We start from the raw sequence: 18,228 nt of genomic DNA, 5'->3' as shown, positions 1-18,228 counted from the left end.
GAAAGGGGAGGGAAGGGGAGGGAAGGGGAAGGGAGGGGAGTGGATGGGAGAGGAGAGGAGAGGAGAGAAGAGGAGAGAAGAGGAGAGGAGAGGAGAGGAGAGGAGAGGAGAGGAGAGGAGAGGGGAAGAGAGGAGAGGTCCAAAATGTGAACTGCTGGTCAAATAATTACATTTATATGAAGCAAACTGGGTGAGGAGAATAATGGGAGAAGTTCCTTTGTGCAATGTAGTCAGGGAAAACTTCTGCAGAACCACAGTTTGAGACATTTAGGCTCAAAGTAAAGGGCAGGGAAGAACATTCCACGTTAATCATCATCATCATCATCATCATCATCATCATCATCATCATCATCCAGCAAGACCAGACAGGTGGAAAGAAGTTGGCTTGTTGGAGAAAGTGAGGAAAATAAGCAGTGATGATGAGGTGAAGTGAGTGAGACAGAGGACAGGGTACAGGCAGTGGGCTTCCTGATGATGCCCAGAATTAGCATGATGCAAAGTGGGTGCTGGGCAGTTGGGATAGTTGCATGAATGAAGCATCAGAAAAAAATGCAGGAGCAGAGGCCCAGCGTATGGCAGCTTCCTCCTTGAAGGAATCAAGATGTGTAAGCAGTATCACAGTGGGGAAGGCAAGAAGGGAGGGCTGTGTCAATGCACAGGGCAGTGGGTAGAGATCCAGGTCTCCTGGGACCTCCAGGGGGCTGCAGACTTGGGGTGCCAGAGTTTCTGTCGGGCAACCCTTACAGAAACCTTCCAGAAAATTGTGGGGTTTTTTGCATATTTTACCTGCATGTTAGTTGACTCAGACATTACAGAGGAGAAAGAAAAATCAGAGGCCAGGCACCGTGGCTCATGCCTGTAACCCCCGTTGGGAGGCCGAGGCAGGTGGATCATGAGGCTAGGAGTTCAAGACCAGCCTGACCAAGACGGTGAATTCCTGTCTCCACTAAAAATACAAAAAAATTAGGCAGGCATGGTGGGCGCCTGTAATCCCAGCTACTTGGGAGACTGAGGCAGAGAACTGCTTGAACCCCAGAGGCGAAGGTTGCAATGAGCCGAGATTGTGCCACTGCACTCCAGCCTGGGCGACAGAGCAAGACTCCCTCTTAACAACAATAACAACAACAAAAAAATCAGATCAAACTTGCAGAGCCTAATCAGCTGGGCTTATGGCAGATACTACTGTGATTATAACTAGGACTGAGTGTTAGCAGCAGCTCTGCCATCGCATCAAAAAACTAAATAAAGGCTACAATCTATTCAAGTGTTGTAATCATTTGTGTGCTATCACTCATCATCCCAAGAACAAATCATAGCTAACACTAACACCAAATCGTTAGTTACATATGAAAGCCCCATTTTTAAAAAAAGGACAATAGATTTTTCTTTTTGTTTATAACTTTTTTCTACCTAGGTTTACACCTGGAAAAGAACAACTACAAGTAATGTCTGTAAAAGATAAGCCTCTTATCCAGAACTCCAAAATCTAGAAAGCTCAAGTAACAAGAAGTGATAGAAGTACTATGTTAAGCACCCTGAAACACTTAGAGTGTACATGCTGAGTATCCCTTATCTGTAATGCCTGGGACCAAAGTGTTTTGGATTTAAAATTTTATTGGGATTTTGGAATATTTGTATGTACATAATGAGCTATATTGGGGATGGAACTCAAGTCTAAATACAACATTCATTAATGTTTCATGTATACTTTATACATATAGCCTCAAGGTAATTTTACATGATATTTTAAATAATTTTGTGCATGAAACAAAGTTTGTGTACGTTGAACCATCAGGAAGCAAAGGTGTCTCTAGCCTATGGAAGTACTCAAAAAGTTTTGGATTTCAGATTTTTGGATTTGGAACACTCAACCTGTAATACTGAGCTTCAGATGTGACTTTGAAGAAAGAAACCACACATGGTTTTGTGGTTGTGCTTTAGTTTAATTCTCTGAACCCTGCTGACCCCTGTGTAGATTATGCAGATATTTGCAGAACCAGAAAAGCCACTGCCCACCGCTTGCTCTGCTGGACTTCTCGTAAGTCCCCACTCCTCTGTTGTTGAGCATGCTGGGTCCTGAGACTCCTCTAAAGATAGTTCCCCCAACCCTACAGCTGTAACTGAAAAACAAACACACAAGCAAAAACAACAAAACACAAACAAAATAACCCTAGCATCCCTTTCAGCCTTCATCTTCTGTGATCTCAGCTTCATCCAACATAATCAACCACACCGGGGCAACATCTGGTTCCTCTCCAGGTCCCACCATAACTGTCTTGGGTTCGGCTGCCATGTTTCTCTCCCCAGGACTCTTCCAACAGCCTTCTGACCTTTTCAAGGCCAGCACAAGTTGGTGGAAGGGTGGAGAGTTGGGTGGTGCTTGGGACCAGGCACAATGGAAAATTCTCATAGTACCTCACCAAGGACACTCTTCCCAAGACAGGCAAGCAGTTTAAGGGCCCAAGTCAGGAGGAAAAAAAAATGAGCTAACACTTAACAAGTGTTTGTTAAATGATTAATACTTCATTATCGTACAGCGCTTTACTATTTTTAAGACTTTCAAATTATATTTGAGCCTTGAGGTCTATAGGGGTCATACATCATTATTACTCCAAATGCAAAGATAAGCAAATTGACTCTTAGGGATTTGACTTTGGGTGATTGGTCCAATGTCACTCAGCTAATTAAGGCCTGCTGTAGTTTTTTGATGGACTATACATTCCATTTAAATGCCACCAAGTACTCATCAAACTGCTAGACACTTGCTGGTATTAATGAATCCCAAGCATTTTCAAAATATTTACCAGAATATGAGTTTGCTCAATGCCTAGTAAGATTTACTGTTTATACTAGAAAGAAAACTTTACTTGCAGTGTTTCCTTCTAATGCCTTTGGGCAAAAAAAAAAAAAAAAAAAAAAAAATAGATAATGGCTTTTGTCAGAGTTAACAGACTAAACAGATACAAGGAATGAACTGGAAGCCCTCAGCTGCCATACAGCAGTATAAAGAAAGTTTTTCAGAACTAAGCTGGTAATCCAAATTTATACTCTCAAACTGGATTGCCATTAATCAGAAATGTTAATAGTTCATAACCCCTGGAATATTGTCATAGTTCATAACCCCTGGAATATTGTCTCTTATCAAGCATTTGCTTTATTTTTCCCTCAAATTAAAGTTTTTTGTGGTTAATTTTACCTTGGTGTGTACCTTATACTGAATCAACGTACATTGGTGAACTGTAAAGAAAAGAAATGCTTACATAGTTCGTTTATATCATAAAGTTATAGAGTTAAAAACAGTTGAGAAGGCCTTAACTAACATTTTCCCAAGTCCATACAAACATACGTTTCATACAGAATCATATATATATATATTTTTTTGGAGAAGGAGTCTTGCTCTGTTGCCCAGGCTAGAGTGCAGCAGCATAATCTCAGCTCACTGCAACCTCCGCCTCCCGGGTTCAAGCGATTCTCCTGCCTCAGCCTCCAGAGTAGCTGGGATTACAGGTGCCCACCACCATGCCCGGCTAATTTTTGTATTTTTAGTAGAGATGGGCTTTCACTATCTTGACCAGGCTGGTCTCAAACTCCTGACCTCATAATCCACCTCCCTCGGCCTCCCAAGGTGCTGGGATTACAGGCGTGAGCCACCACACCCGGCATAGAATCATAACTTTTTAAAGCTCAGTTCTAATTTTAAAACATGTAGAATTGCCGGGTGCGGTGGCTCCAGCCTGTAATCCCAGCACTTTGGGAGGCCGAGACGGGCGGATCACGAGGTCAGGAGATCAAGACCATCCTGGCTAACACGGTGAAATCCCGTCTCTACTAAAAAATACAAAACTCTAGCCGGGCGAGGTGGCGGGCGCCTGTAGTCCCAGCTACTCCGGAGGCTGAGGCAGGAGAATGGCGTGAACCCGGGAGGCGGAGCTTGCAGTGAGCTGAGATCCGGCCACTGCACTCCAGCTTGGGTGACAGAGCGAGACTCCGTCTCAAAAAAACAAAAAACAAACAAAAAAAAAAAACAACAAAAAAAATGTAGAATTAAATGTAGGCCACATTATTGTATAGCAATCATATTTCTCTAATAAAAAATAAGATTTCTTTCATTATCCTTTTTCTGAACACATCACATTTTCCCACTACTAGACATAATATTTCATGATAAGAAAAATAACTTTATTAAAGTATTCTATAACTTATAGCTTTACTAGAGATGATATATCTGATGGATTCAAAATATGCTCACATATTGTATTCACAGCTTTTATTGATACAAACATATAATACGTTCCTTCATCTGTCCAGAACATGAAAAAATCCAATATACTAATAATTACAAATTGTGCTAAATATTACACGTAAAGCATTCTCCCTTAAAATTGTCATATACTATGAAATGCTATGAAGCATGCTTCTTCTAAGTATTACTTGAAAAACATTTCTGCAACGAAACCTATGCAGTCCATTGTAATTCATATAACAATTAAGTACGGATGTTTGAAAAATGATGTCTAATTAATAGAAACTCTTCCAAAGCAACAAGTGCGTAGCAAAACTAAGTAAACAAGAGTGCTTCAAAATGGAACTCCTGGAATGCTTTTAAACCATGTTACTTGCTTATCATTCACTGATTATTCCTGGTTTCTCTTTTCTTTCTCGATTTATCAATTCTACTGTTCCCTATTTCAGTAGTCTTCCATGATAACATTAGACCAAATTCCACAACCTAAGAGCTTTCATACAGTGGTGACATGTGCTATCTTCGTAGCTCTGTATGATAAAGCAATTATGTTCTCTCGGTGTTGTAAGAATTAAGGGGATCAGATGCCATGCTTTTTCCCTGCTTCACAGAGGAGCCCTGTGTCATGGGACGTGATGCATAGAAGTCCGCTCAACTCATGCAATCAGAAAGGTAACATGAATATCAGAATACCAAATATCTTACTCTTATATAAGGCTAAGAATGAAGTATGCAGCAGAGGCTGGCTTGTATGCAAAAATGTACTTTTAAATTGTACTTTTAGAAGTTGAATGCCTATTCATCTTGGGCATAGCATTGAACTCACAGAAGAAAGAGACTGTCAAAATATCATCTGTCAGAGCTCTGCAAACAGGTCAAACATCCTTTTTAGGAGACTATGAACAGGCCCTGAGAGAGCAGCAGGAGTATAGAACATTTGAAATTCTCTATGTCTATATATGTATTTTAAATGTCATCACTCTCTTTCTTTGGTTTGCAAAAACTGTCATCCATTTTGACTTGTTGAATCAATGAATTCATCAGGAAAAAAAGCCTCTAATAGAAATCACACTTTAAAAGAGACTTTCTCTAACTTTGAAAGCAATACAACCAAAGAATCTTAAATTATGTGAAAAACTTTCCTAATTCTGTAATTAAGAACTGATCTGGTTTATTATGTTGAACTCAATTCACTGTTTCCTTTCGTTCCAGATTAAGGGCAGAGAGGAAATTATGCAAATACACTGGGTTGGAAATTATTTCTCTCAGCTTGTACAGACCATCTGGTTTTCCATGGTAGAGTGAAAAAGGCAGAAAATGGTAACAATAGAATAACATGTGTTCCCAACAAAATCCTGAAGAATGCTTTGAAATTTCTGGATGTAGCAAGTCATTTTCCAGTTCATCATCTCACCCAATTAAAAATATAGGTAGAGGAATGTAAAGAGACAGTAATCATTGTATATCACAGATCACTGAATATATAGTATATAGCAGAATCAGAAAAGATCTCTAGCACAGTCCAATTTCCCTAAGCACCTTCTTTCTTGCCTTATGATACTTTATCACAGAATTAATTGTCTTCTCATCTGTAATACAACATGATGACGGGATACAGAATATATTTAGTCCTAAACCTATATTTGCAAAAGAAACATATTTTAAAGATCCCAAGAAGCCTGATGAGAAATCTGGTTATAAACACACATTTTAGCAAAAAAAAAAAAAAAAAAAAAAAAAAAAAAAAGTGGTCTTTATAAAAATATATTTACTTTGTTTTTATATACATTCCCTTGTGGGAATGACTCTATGCTATTGCTTTTCTGAAAAACTAGCTGGCATATAATAAGAAAAAAGCAGCTCATTAAAAAAAATTCTAATTGATCCTTTTAGAAGACTGAAAACTCTGTTCACAAAAGTTACTTGTTTAGAGAAGATTAAAAATGGGTTTTAACCGTGATGGGAGGATGGCTTGAGCTCAGGAGTACCAGGCTACAGTGAACTATGATTGTACTCCATTGCACTCCAGCATGGATGACAGAGCGAGACCCTGTCTCAAAAACAACCACCACCACCAAACGACCAAACAAAAAATGGTTTTTAAAACACAAGTTAATTTTAAGATGATCTTGGAATCAGACCCATGGGGTGATTTTCATTAACCCTGCCTAGGAAATAAACAGCTGGCCTTTTGTTCTGCTGCATAAAGGCTTGCCAGGCCTGGTGGACTCCTGGAGGGCTGACAGGTAATCTAACCTCCTGCTACAGGACCCGCAGGGCTCAAGGTGAAGGAGGTGCCCCCGGGTGAAGATTCAGGGAACCTAACGCCCTACTCCTAAAGGAACGCCGGCTGCTCTAGCAGCTGGGGCCATAAGAAAGAGCAGTCAGCAGAGACAAAACAAACAAAAATAACAAGGAAGCACAGGCAGTGCTGCGTGTGCTACGTGCATGGAAGAGGCTGCCCTTTTGCTTCCAGTTCCTGCTTTTGTCACTGACACCTGTGGTCCCCATGCTAGTGACAAACTTGACTGTGCCGTGATTCCTCATCTGCCAACTAGAGATGATCATGTGTCTACTTCACTGGGTTGTTATGAGAATTATTATTATTTTATTATTAAAAATTTTTTTTGGAGACTGAGTTTTGCTCTTGTTGCCCAGGCTGGAGTGCAATGGTGCAATCTCGCCTCACTGCAACCTCCATCTCCTGGGTTCAAGTGATTCTCCTGCCTCAGCCTCCTGAGTAGCTGGGATTAACAGGCACCCGCCACCATGCCTGGCTAATTTTTTATATTTTTAGTAGAGACAGGGTTTCACCACGTTGGCCAGGCTGGTCTCAAACTCCTGACCTCTGTGATCCACCCACCTCAGCCTCCCAAAATGCTGGGATTACAGGCATAAGCCATTGCGCCCAGCTGTTATAGAATTTAAAAAATAATAATAGATAGAAAGCATTTGACCTCATGCAACATACATGCGCAATACAGGTGGGTTTTTATTAAATTGCATTTTAAGCATTGTGACAAAATATGCATACCATACAATTTACCATTTGAGCCAATTTTAAGCATACAGTTCAACGGCATTGAATACATTCACATTATTGGGTAGCCATCACCATCTTCTATCTCCAGGACCTTTTATTTTTTATTTTTTAAATCATCCCCAGCTGAAAGTCTATCCCCTTTAGACACTAACTCCCCACTCTCCTCTTCTCCCAGCCCCTGGCAACCACCATTCTAGACTTTGTCTCTGTGAGTCTATTCTAGGTCCCTCATATATGTGGGGTCATTCCGTATTTGTCCCCTTGTGTCTGGCTCGTCTAACCTAGCAGGTTGTCGTCAATTTTAAAGGCATTTTGAATGCCAGGTTTATGCTGCTGGAATGGCAAGTGGTCCCAGAGAAGTCAGGCAAACTCAGTTGTGGAAATTAAATCAATATATATTTTCGTAGCCTAAAAGCAGATACCGCATCAACAATTGGACCCATTACTCTTCACACACGCTGTGATCTATTAACGTTGGTCACTGTAGTATGCTGGAGCTCTGGGGAAATGGTTCTTTTTAGGTCTCTTTAAACAAACGAGTTTCAACAACATTTTCACCAATTAGCTGTTCCAGCCACAGCATCACATCCTTCAAAAGTCATACAGAAGCGGTCAACTGGAGGCTGTATGGGGAACTCCGAATCTTATACATCTCCTGCAATGTCCTGTGAATGCCCACCCTTCATATAAAATACAAAGAAGTGAAGAAAGGCTGAGGTCTCTTTGTTCTGTTTGCTGGGTCTCATTCTGTCACTCAGGCTGAAGTGCAGAAGCATGACCACAGCTCACTGTAGCGTCAACGTCCGGGGCTCAAGTGATCTCTCACCTCAGCCTCCCAAAGAGCTGGGATCACGGGCACACACCACCACATGTGGCTAATTTTAAAAAAACATTTATAGAGACAGGGTCTCGTACATTGCCCAGGCTGGTCTCAAACTCTTGAGCTCAAACAATCTTCCCGCCTTGGCCTTCCAAAGTGCTAGGATTACAGGCGTCAGCCATCTTGCCTGGGCTAGTTCTGAGGTCTCTTTAAAATACAAACTTTTTATCTGGGCTCGGTGGCTCATGCCTGTAATCTCAGCACTTTGGGAGGCCAAGGTGGGTGGAACACCTGAGGTCAGGAATTCCAGACCAGCCTGGCCAACCTGGCGAAACATCATCTCTACTAAAAATACAAAAATAGCTGGGCATGGTGGTGCACACCTGTAGTCCCAGCTACTCGGGAGGCTGAGGCAGGAGAATCAGGAGGTGGAGATTGCAGGGAGCTGAGATCAGCCACTGCACTCCAGCCTGGGTGACAGAGCAAGACTCTGTCTCAAACAAACGATCTATCTATCTATCTATCTATCTATCTATCTATCTATCTATCTATCTATCCATCCATCCATCCATCCATCCATCCATCCATCCATCCATCCATCCCATCCATCTTTTTTCTGAGTTCAAATTTAGCCCATCTAACCACCTTGGGCCTCTGTATTCTAGCTACAGTGCCAAACATATATATCTTAATTAAATCATTTTAAAGAGACAGTTGACAAAATTATTCTCTAATTATTGTCATTCAATAAGTATACTAAATTGAACTGAATTCCACAATTTCCAAATATTCAACTAATCTTTTACCCTGAGAGTTCTTTAAATATTTATGTCTATAATACAGAAATTCATGATTCCTCAAAATGTACATGGTTGCAAACGTGTTTTTATCTTGCTATGTTATCCAAGTAAGTGGCAATTTCCTCAACAGAGGCTACATTTAACTTCACCTACATAGTACTCAACACGTATCACATGGAAGTCATTAACATTTTGGGCAATATCATAAGGCTCTTCTTTTTTCTAGATTGTTATATTTGGGTGGATATACGCATTTTTTTAAAGAATGCCCAGATATCAAATCAGCATTAATTATTCACAGCCCACTGTAAAAGACTTGCACGCTGAGCTGTGCATGATGTTCAGAACCTTCTGATGTGGAATTTAGCCTTGAAAAATTCCTTTCAAGTGTTTACATTGACCATTAAATCTGATTAAGTGAAGTCACAAAAATAGCCATCAACCCGGATCCAACAGAAAGGAGCTCAGGCTCATCAGGTTTCGCCTTGCATAAGTACCTGTGTTGTTAGAAACGTGGTCTCAGGATTGAAGGTACATTCCTTAAGTAATTACTCGGGCTTCAAAGTAAAGACAAAACTAGGAACAGCTATTCTCAGATGCTTTAAGGATACTGCATTACTGTTATAGGCTTTTACAGCCTCCCAGAGCAGTGGAGAGATAAGAATTACTGCCTTCATTGTATAGGAGAAAAAAAAAAAAAGCCTAGAGATGTTAATCAACTTGCTCAAAAACTAAGGAGCCAGTGCTAGAATTAAGAATAAAATCTTGGCTGGGTGAAGTGGCTCAAGCCTATATCTATAATTCCAGCATTTTGGGAGGCCGAGGCAGGCAGATTGCCTGAGCTCAGAAGTTCGCAACCAGCCTGGGCAACACAGTCTCTACTAAAAAAAAAAAAAAAAAATTAGCCGGGTGTGGTGGCATATGCCTGTAGTCCCAGCTACTCAGGAGACTGAGGCAGGAGAATTGCTTGCACCCAGGCACAGAGGTTGCAGTGAGCCAAGATCTCACCACTGCACTCCAACCTGCCAGCCTGGGCGACAGAGCGAAATTCCATCTCAAAAAAAAAAAAAAAAGAATAAAATCTTGTTCTTGTCCTTTCAGTGCAGTCAGATATGTCCATTCTATCATGTTTTCAAATCAAAGCCTTTTTCTTCTATTAAGAAGATCAGGAAGCACAGAATGCTATGAAACTGACTTTGTAGAGAGGGCACTTTTATCAATGAGTATGGCCCCTTCCGACTGATGGCGGCAGGTCTGTTTTGTGTGTTGGTAGCACAGTTAAAGATCTTACATGTGATTTCATGGGTCAGGTTTTTCTCTTCTCTGATGTCCAAAAAGCTACTAACAAGCCAGGTGCAGTGACTCATGCCTGTAATCCCAGCACTTTGGAAGACCAAGGCAGGTGGATCACTTGAGCTCAGGAGTTTGAGACCAGCCTGGGTGACAAAGTGAAACCTCGTCTCTACAAAGAATACAAAAATTAGCCGGGCGTGGTGGCACACGCCTGTAGTCCCAGCTACTTGGGAGGCTGAGGTGGGATGATGGCTTGAGCCTGGGAGGCGGAGGTTGCAGTGTGCTGAGATCGTATCACTGCACTCCAGCCTGGGCAACAGTGAGACCCTGTCACTCCCCCAGCTCCCCCACCGACTCCCTCAAAAAAGCCACTAACATTAACAAAGCTAGGTAACTGAACAAAGGTTTAAGGAAAAGTGATGACTATTTGTGAGTTAACAAATGACATGATATTACATTAAGATCAAACTGCTAGCAGATCCCTTAGCAAAAAACCATGTACAAAGTTCCAGTTCTGGCTGGTCTCAGTGGCTTACACCTATAATCCCAGCACTTTGGGAAGCTGAGGCAGGCGGAACTTGAGATCAGGAGTTTGAGACCAGCCTGGCCAACATGGTGAAACCCCATCTCTACTAAAAATACAAAAATTAGCCAGGCGTGGTGGCACGCACCCGTAGTCCCAGCTACTCAGGAGGCTGAGGCAGGAGAATTGCTCCAACCCGGGAGGCGGAGGTTGCAGTGAGCCAAGATCATGCCACTGCATTCCAGCCTGGGTGACAGAGTAAGACTCCATCTCAAAAAAATAAAAGAAAGTTCCAGTTCTCCAACTCTTAAGAGGAGAGCGGAAGATCTCTGAATGGCCAGTGGAGGGGGAGCCCTTCAGGAAGCTACAAAGGCACAGTGTCCCTGCCAGGCCCTGTCAGCCCTGAATCAACAGAAACGTGATGGTATGGCTTGTGCTGTCCCTGACAATGTAAAATCTATGAACAGAAACGTGAGACAGAATTCACTTTTCATATGAAGCGTGCTTCGGTCAGATGTGCCCTTTTCCTTATTCTACGCAACGGTTATTAGCAAAAATAAGTGAGATATCTTAATAAAGTCAAAAGGTTTTTGCTCCATATTCCGAAACTGAGGTTTAAACTTGTGACGAGTCTATCTGTTGATTTCTAATGACACGAACACTCTATTTCCTCAAGCTAGCCTCTAGACATATCAGTAGGGTATTACAATATAAATTTAAGATAAATTTATATGAAAGATAGTATTTTGATAGCATAGTATTAGATAGGGGAAAAACTATTTCACAGTTAATTCTGTAAGGAGCTACTCATTTTTTGTTTGTTTTAAGGAGCAGAGCATGTTTAATAGGCAAGAAAGAAGGAAGATGCTCCCTCATACAGAAACAGAGGGAGGGGAGTTCCAAGGCGAGAGAGGGAAAGCCTGTTAATATCTAACAAATAAAAGTAACCTTTTAATCTAAATACAGGAAGCCTAATGAAATAATTTGCAAAGAAATACAAAGAATATGTAAATATTCACCTTCAGTAATAATCCACTAAACAGAAATTAAAACAATGCTGTATAAGTATTTACATGAGAAGCAATCATTAATACCTAATGCTGCGTACATTGTGATAAAATTAGTATATGAATAATGTTGGCATTGTCCACTGGTAGAATTTGGAAGAAAGATATCAAAGGCATAGCCAGAGACTTATAAGAACATTCAAACCCACTCACTGTACAAATAATTCCATATCTGATGATTTATCTCAAATAAGTTATTCAATGGAGCTGAAAACCGTATGTTCAAATTTGTTATTATAGACTTATCTATAAAAACAAAATTATAAAATCAATTCAAAAGTCCAACAATAAATGGCCATTTTATTGGACAATCAATGGCAGATCTGCACAATGTTATATTATGCTGATTAAACAGTGATCTCAAAATAAGGTTGAAGGAAAAAAGGCAGAACCCACAGTTGTCTGAATACTACAGTTACAACTATAAAATATGTATGCTTGTAGAAAAGAACTGCAGTCCAATATGCCAGCATAACAATATCTGACCACAGCACGGTGAGACTGTGGGGTACTCCTACACCCACACTCTTTTAATATTTCTTCTGTTTTATTTTATTTTGAGATGGAGTTTTTGCCCAGGTTGGTGTTGTTACAGGCATGAGCCACTGCGCCCGGCCTATTTCTTCTATTTTTATTAATAAAAAACTTTAATTACTTTGAAGGATAAAGCTCTCTTTCACGCCTGTAATCCCAGCACTTTGGGAGGCCGAGGTGGGTGGGGCACCTGAGGTCAGGAGTTCAAGACCAGCCTGACCAACATGCTGAATCCCCGTGCCTACTAAAAATCCAAAAAAATTAGCTGGGGGTGGTGCCACACACCTGTAATCCCAGCTACTTGGGAGGCTGAGGCAGGAGAAACACTTGAACCCAGGAGGTGGAGGTTGCAGTGAGCTAAGATCACGTCACTGCACTTCAACCTGGGCGATAGAGTGAGGCTCCATTTAAAAAAAAAAAAAGGTTTTGTCAATTTTAATAATGAAAATAACTGGAAATCTCGATTGCGACTGCACAAAATGACTGCTTCCACAAACTGATCATTTTATGGGACAACGTACAATCAAACAGGATGGCACCTCTTGATGCTGAAGCCAGCATCTCCATGTACATACATTAGCCACCAGGCCTTATGAACATTATACTTGCATTTAAATACAAATTATCTGAAGAGTGATGTAGAAGCCTGCAGCCTTAGATCATTATTTGTCACATGCTAACTTTCTCTCTCTTTTTTTTTTTTTGATAAATGCTTGAGCAATATAAAAGTAAAGAGGAAGAAAAAATAACCCACAATTACTAGCGTTCTTAGAATACTTAATCACCATCATCTTACTTGTTCTCTCAGGCTTACATCCATTCAGGATTTATTTATTTATTTATTTATTTATTTATTTATTTATTACCACTTAGGAGTTGAGGACCACTTTGAGAACTGACAGAAGCTAGAAAATGTTCACATATGCAGAGACTGAAATATTTGCACACAGTTTTAGAGCATCTATATTTGCTTTCTCCTCCCAGCCCTCTGATAGCTGACCCACAGGTCTCCAATTAAGAGTCACACTTCACAAGGGTGACATTTAATCCCTCCCCGTCCTCCAATATGCAAATAAAAAATCACTTTCCTTTGCTGCCTATCAGAAATATCATAGTTTGGGATTTCAGAGCTAAGTTCTTTCATTCCTAGCCACTGCAGAAAATATAGGAAGGCATACACCTTCCCTTAATAACTCTAGGAACTATGTTAAGCCATCTATCTACTTATATTCTATGGATGTACTCTGATCTTTAAAAAAATCTCACAAATATCTTGAAACACAGCTATTATTATTCCTAATTTTACAGATGATGAAACTGAGGCTCAGAGAAGACAAAATCTGCCAGATCACACCATTATTTAGGAGATGGTTTAGTATTCAATGTCAAGTCTGACTAGATCCAAACACTTGGCTCTTACCCACAGTCAGAAAAAACAAAAATGATGGGTAATAATAATAATAATAACCTGTCCAAATCAGAGAGATCATTGTTATCTGGAGGAAGGGAAGAAAGAATAGAGAAAAAGTGACCATCTGGGTCTAAGAATAATGGCATTCAATTGCAGTTATTAAAGATACTATGTTCAAGAAATTTACAATGCAATAATACCAGGATTCATAAATAAATTGCGCACTTAAAGCTAGTAAGACTGATCTATATATATTCGCCTTTGGCAGTAGAAAGTAATTACACCAAATTGCATTGGTTTATTGATTTCATTTTAATGCACAATGAGAATTAAATGGGTGATTTCTAAATGTGCTTTCTGCATTTGGGGTTTGGAACAGCATTAGAAGGTACTGAAATAAACTGAAACTGATAGAAAAACTGAAATCATACTTGGGATGAGAACAAAAATAAAGACCACACAGTTTATTCAGCATTCTAAAAACCTATCCCATAATACATATACAGGCACACATAAATATACATATATAAATATACATATGTATAATTTTTAAAATTCTCTCCGTTTATATTCTTGTCCAAACTTGAAAGAAGCATTTCTGTCATTATTGGAGAACTTTGAGAAAGACTGAATTTAAAGTGTTGAATGGTTACAGAATAAAAACTTTATAAAGAGTTATTTTAAACTTTAACCATTCAAAAATCCAAAAATCCATGTATTTATAAGCCCTATTCAAGCATAGTTATTAGTTAAAATGAGAAGTGGCCAGGCCATGGGAAACAAAAAGTCTACTTTTAGGGAAGAAATAATTTAAAAGAATAAACATCCCTGTGCAGATTCCCCATAATACTTAAAGACAGGACTAAAATTAATTGTAGGATAAATTATTCATGTGATTATTATTATTTTTGTAGACATGGATCTTGCTATGCTGCCCAGGCTGGTCTCTAGCTTCTGGCCTCAAGCCATCCTCCCATCTCGGCCTCCCAAACTTTTGGGATTACAGGTGTGAGCCACCATACCTGGCCTTGTGACTATTTAAAATCATACGCATTACCATTCTTATTAAATAACTGTGACATAATTGTGATCAGTTTTGTTGCTGAAAATATTCAAAATGGCCAATGGAATGTATTTGGCCATTTGCATTTTAGGTTATACATGTTTTTGTAATTCATAGAATTCCTCTGCAGGAAAAATATAGCAGTTATTTCATGTCTGATAATATTCTTAAAAAGCAAGCAAGTTTACAGGAAGTAATTCCAGATGTACTCAAACAGGTATTGAATAATTTATAAATTGGGTGTGAATAGCATTTGATAAGTGGGTGGGACGTATCGAATGCCCAGAAATCGTTGATAATTAGTGTATACATTGCCAGCCATGTCAGAACCTAAATAAATAGAATTGTTGCATACAATACTTAATGAGGGCCAACTCAGAAAGTCAAATTCTGTATCTTTATAAAACTTAAAGTGAAATCTAATAAAAGAATCATCAAAATCACATAGATAAAGCAAAGTATCTCAGTTTCCAGTTTTATACGATACAACACAGAAGAAATGATCACAAAGGTATTTCCTAGCAAGTATTTTTTTTCTCTATTATACTAAATTTAGTATAGGTTGGAACAATTAGAAACAAAAGAAGTACTTAAAATAATTTTTAGACAAATTAAAATGGTATTTTCATGTCCTATTAGCACAAATATTTCTAACTTCATGATTTTTATTTTTACAGGCTCTGGTTTCGTTTTAGGTTCAGGACTCTTCTGTGCGCGTTTTCATCCTTACCTAAAAAGGCACCAATAAATAATAATATGGTCTTTTCTTTAAAAGTTCTAAACCAAATCCGAAGACCCAAACAGTCAGTCCTCGTGTGGCAAAGCTTTATGTTTAAGTATTTTAAACTTTAGACTCTCATGTTTGTATTTTATTAAATTCAAAACTTCTAAAGTGACGAAGAATAAAAAAATCTTAATTTGCAGCAAAACAGCAAGTCAGACCATCGTGATTTACACAGAAAAGTCTCAGACACACAAACGGTTCAGTGGCTAGGCTGTCAGAATGATACTCAAGACAAGTGCTGGTCTATAGCTGGAAAAAGCATTTTCATTTTCCACTAAATTTGTCTGCACCTGGACTCTCTATCCAAGCTACTAAATGAAGCTCAGTAAGATACAGTTTAAAACCAGAGTTCCAGTTTCACTTGCTTAAATCACCACAGCATTCAAGTAATAACACTGTGAATGGCAACATTTCTGGCAAGATAAGAAAGTCTAAAAAGTTAAGTAACTAATATGATTTTAGCTCAAGCTCAGCAACAGTTCTATGCATTCCTGTTTTCTTTAAACCACACCGTGCATCTGGCCGGCTTCTCTCCCGTATGCTTACCCCAGGAATAATGTATTTCGTTTGAGGAGCTATAAGGCGTCTGTCAAGCATGCTAGACCAATTCCAAGTGCGCCCAGCACTCCAGCAGGAATTTTCTTCACAGGAGCAAAAATTCAGGACTAGCTAAAGGCAGCCAAGTCTTGCTTTGCTGAACAGCATAGCAACTGCTTTCCTTTTTCTTGCTGGCTTGGGGTGTGTAGTATTAGTTAGTGTGACTTTCTAAAGTTCGTCAGATCACAACAGCTCTCTGTTCCAGAACCACTTAGTTAGAGCAGAAGAGCTCACCAAAGTCAATTAACAAACGCAAGTGGGAGGGTCTTATTCTCCTCTGAATTACGTCAGCTGGCTTGGAAGACGGACGGACGCCTGCAAACTTGTCAAAGTAGAGTAACACTTCATTAGTATCAGATGCGACAGGTCCCTGGGGCAGCCAGGACTCCAGTGCTGCTTGAGAATCCTTTCTTCAGAACAGAACAATAGGTTGCATAACTGGATAAGCTGTTGGCATTCAAAGAAACTACTGCCCTGAAAAAGTCTGGAATAATAGTAAAACTATTTTTCTGCTCCCACCCACTGAAGAAATATTTTCTCCTTTGCACACAAGAAAGTGATCTTTATTTTTTTATTGCCTTTCAAGTTCTCAGTGTGTATGCAAAATCTAATTTTTTTCACAGTCAAATGAGTATCACTTGGAGATATTTACTTTTTTAAATTAAAAGCTTATTTATATTAAAAGACAGCATTAAAAATTGAAATAATAAACACAATATTCTGAGAGCATGCTTGCAACACACACACACACACACACACGGGTATTACCATCCAGGAAATAGAACTCCTATAAATCAAAAGACTCACAACTAAAAGAACATGGAAAGCAAGACATGAATAGATAAATCACAGGAGATAAAATTCTAGTGGTCAATAAACGGGACTTCCTTTCTAATCAGGAAATACAAACTGAAATCACAGTTTTACCATTTTGCATCCATCATGGTGGAAATATTTTTTACAAACCTGAAAATCTCAGATCTTGGTGAAAATGTCAAGAAGGGGATGGCAAGCTATGGCCCACCGTCAAACTCAGCCAGCCACCTGTTTTGTATAACCTGCAAGCTAAGAATGTGTTTTACATTTTTAAATTACTGGGGAAAAAATAAAAAAACAGAATGGTATTTTGTGGCACATGACAATTACATGAAATTCAAATCAATGTTCTTAAATAAAGGTTTATTGGAACATATGGGCTTGTTGGTTTATGTATGCTCCATGGCTGTTTTTGTGCTACAAGAGCAGTCGTTGCAACAGAGACCATGTAACTCACAAAGCCTTAAATATTTCCTTCGTGGCCCTTTACAGAAAAGGTTCGTAAGCCTGTGATGCAGAGCAACTAGACTTTCACATTCTGTTGGTGGGAGTATATCTTATTTATTTATTTAGAGACGGAGTCTTGCTCTGTTGCCCAGGCTGGAGTGCAGTGGCATGATCTCGGCTCAGTGCAACCTCTGCCTCTCAGGTTCCAGCGATTCTCCTGCCTCAGCCTCTTGAGTAGCTGGGATTACAGGCGAGTGCCACCAAGCCTGGCTAATTTTTGTCTTTTTAGTAGATATGGGGGTTCAGCATGTTGGCCAGACTGTCTCGAATTCCTGACCTCAAGTGATCGGCCCGCCTTGGCCTCCCAAAGTGCTGGGATTACAGGCATGAGCCACTGTGCCCAGCCTGTTGGTGGGAGTATAAACTGGTACAGTCACATTAGATATTTAGCAGGATATAATGAAACTGTTGATGCCCAAGTACTTAGACCCAGGGATACCCTCACATGAGTACATAGGGAGGTACATGAACGAAATGTCCCTAGCTACACTGAGGGGCTGTAGTAAAAAACAGGAAACAGGCTGGGCGTGGTGACTCACGCCGATAATTCCAGCACTTTGGGAAGCCGAGGTGGGAGGATTATTTGAGCCCAGGAGTTTGAAACCAGCCTGGAAAACAAAGGAAGACCCCATCTCTGCAAAAAAATTTAAAAATTAGCTAGGCATGGTGGCATGTGCCTGTGGTCCCAGCTACTCGGGAGGCTGAGTTGGGAGGATCATTTGAACCT

General features: G+C 39.8%; 1 protein-coding gene across 3 annotated transcripts in view; it reads right to left on the bottom strand.

Annotated features, from left to right (window-relative positions):
• The window catches only part of CACNB2 (calcium voltage-gated channel auxiliary subunit beta 2), a 406,462-nt gene that overhangs the window by 190,761 nt on the left and 197,473 nt on the right, over positions 1–18,228 (bottom strand). For 2 of the 3 annotated variants that reach the window (XM_010364018.2, XM_010364017.2), the window contains exon 1: positions 16,128–16,419. The exons of the other annotated variant lie outside the window; for it this stretch is intronic. In XM_010364018.2, the coding sequence (XP_010362320.1) occupies positions 16,128–16,178 (51 nt within the window). In that variant the 5' untranslated portion in view covers positions 16,179–16,419. Of the gene's footprint in view, positions 1–16,127; positions 16,420–18,228 lie in introns of those variants that run through there. 3 annotated transcript variants of the gene reach the window in all.

This window comes from Rhinopithecus roxellana, chromosome 11, assembly GCF_007565055.1.
Source record: "Rhinopithecus roxellana isolate Shanxi Qingling chromosome 11, ASM756505v1, whole genome shotgun sequence".
NCBI classification, from domain to species: Eukaryota; Metazoa; Chordata; class Mammalia; order Primates; family Cercopithecidae; genus Rhinopithecus; species Rhinopithecus roxellana.
Note: the sequence above shows the minus strand (reverse complement) of the source record. Positions and strands in the feature narration are given on the sequence as shown.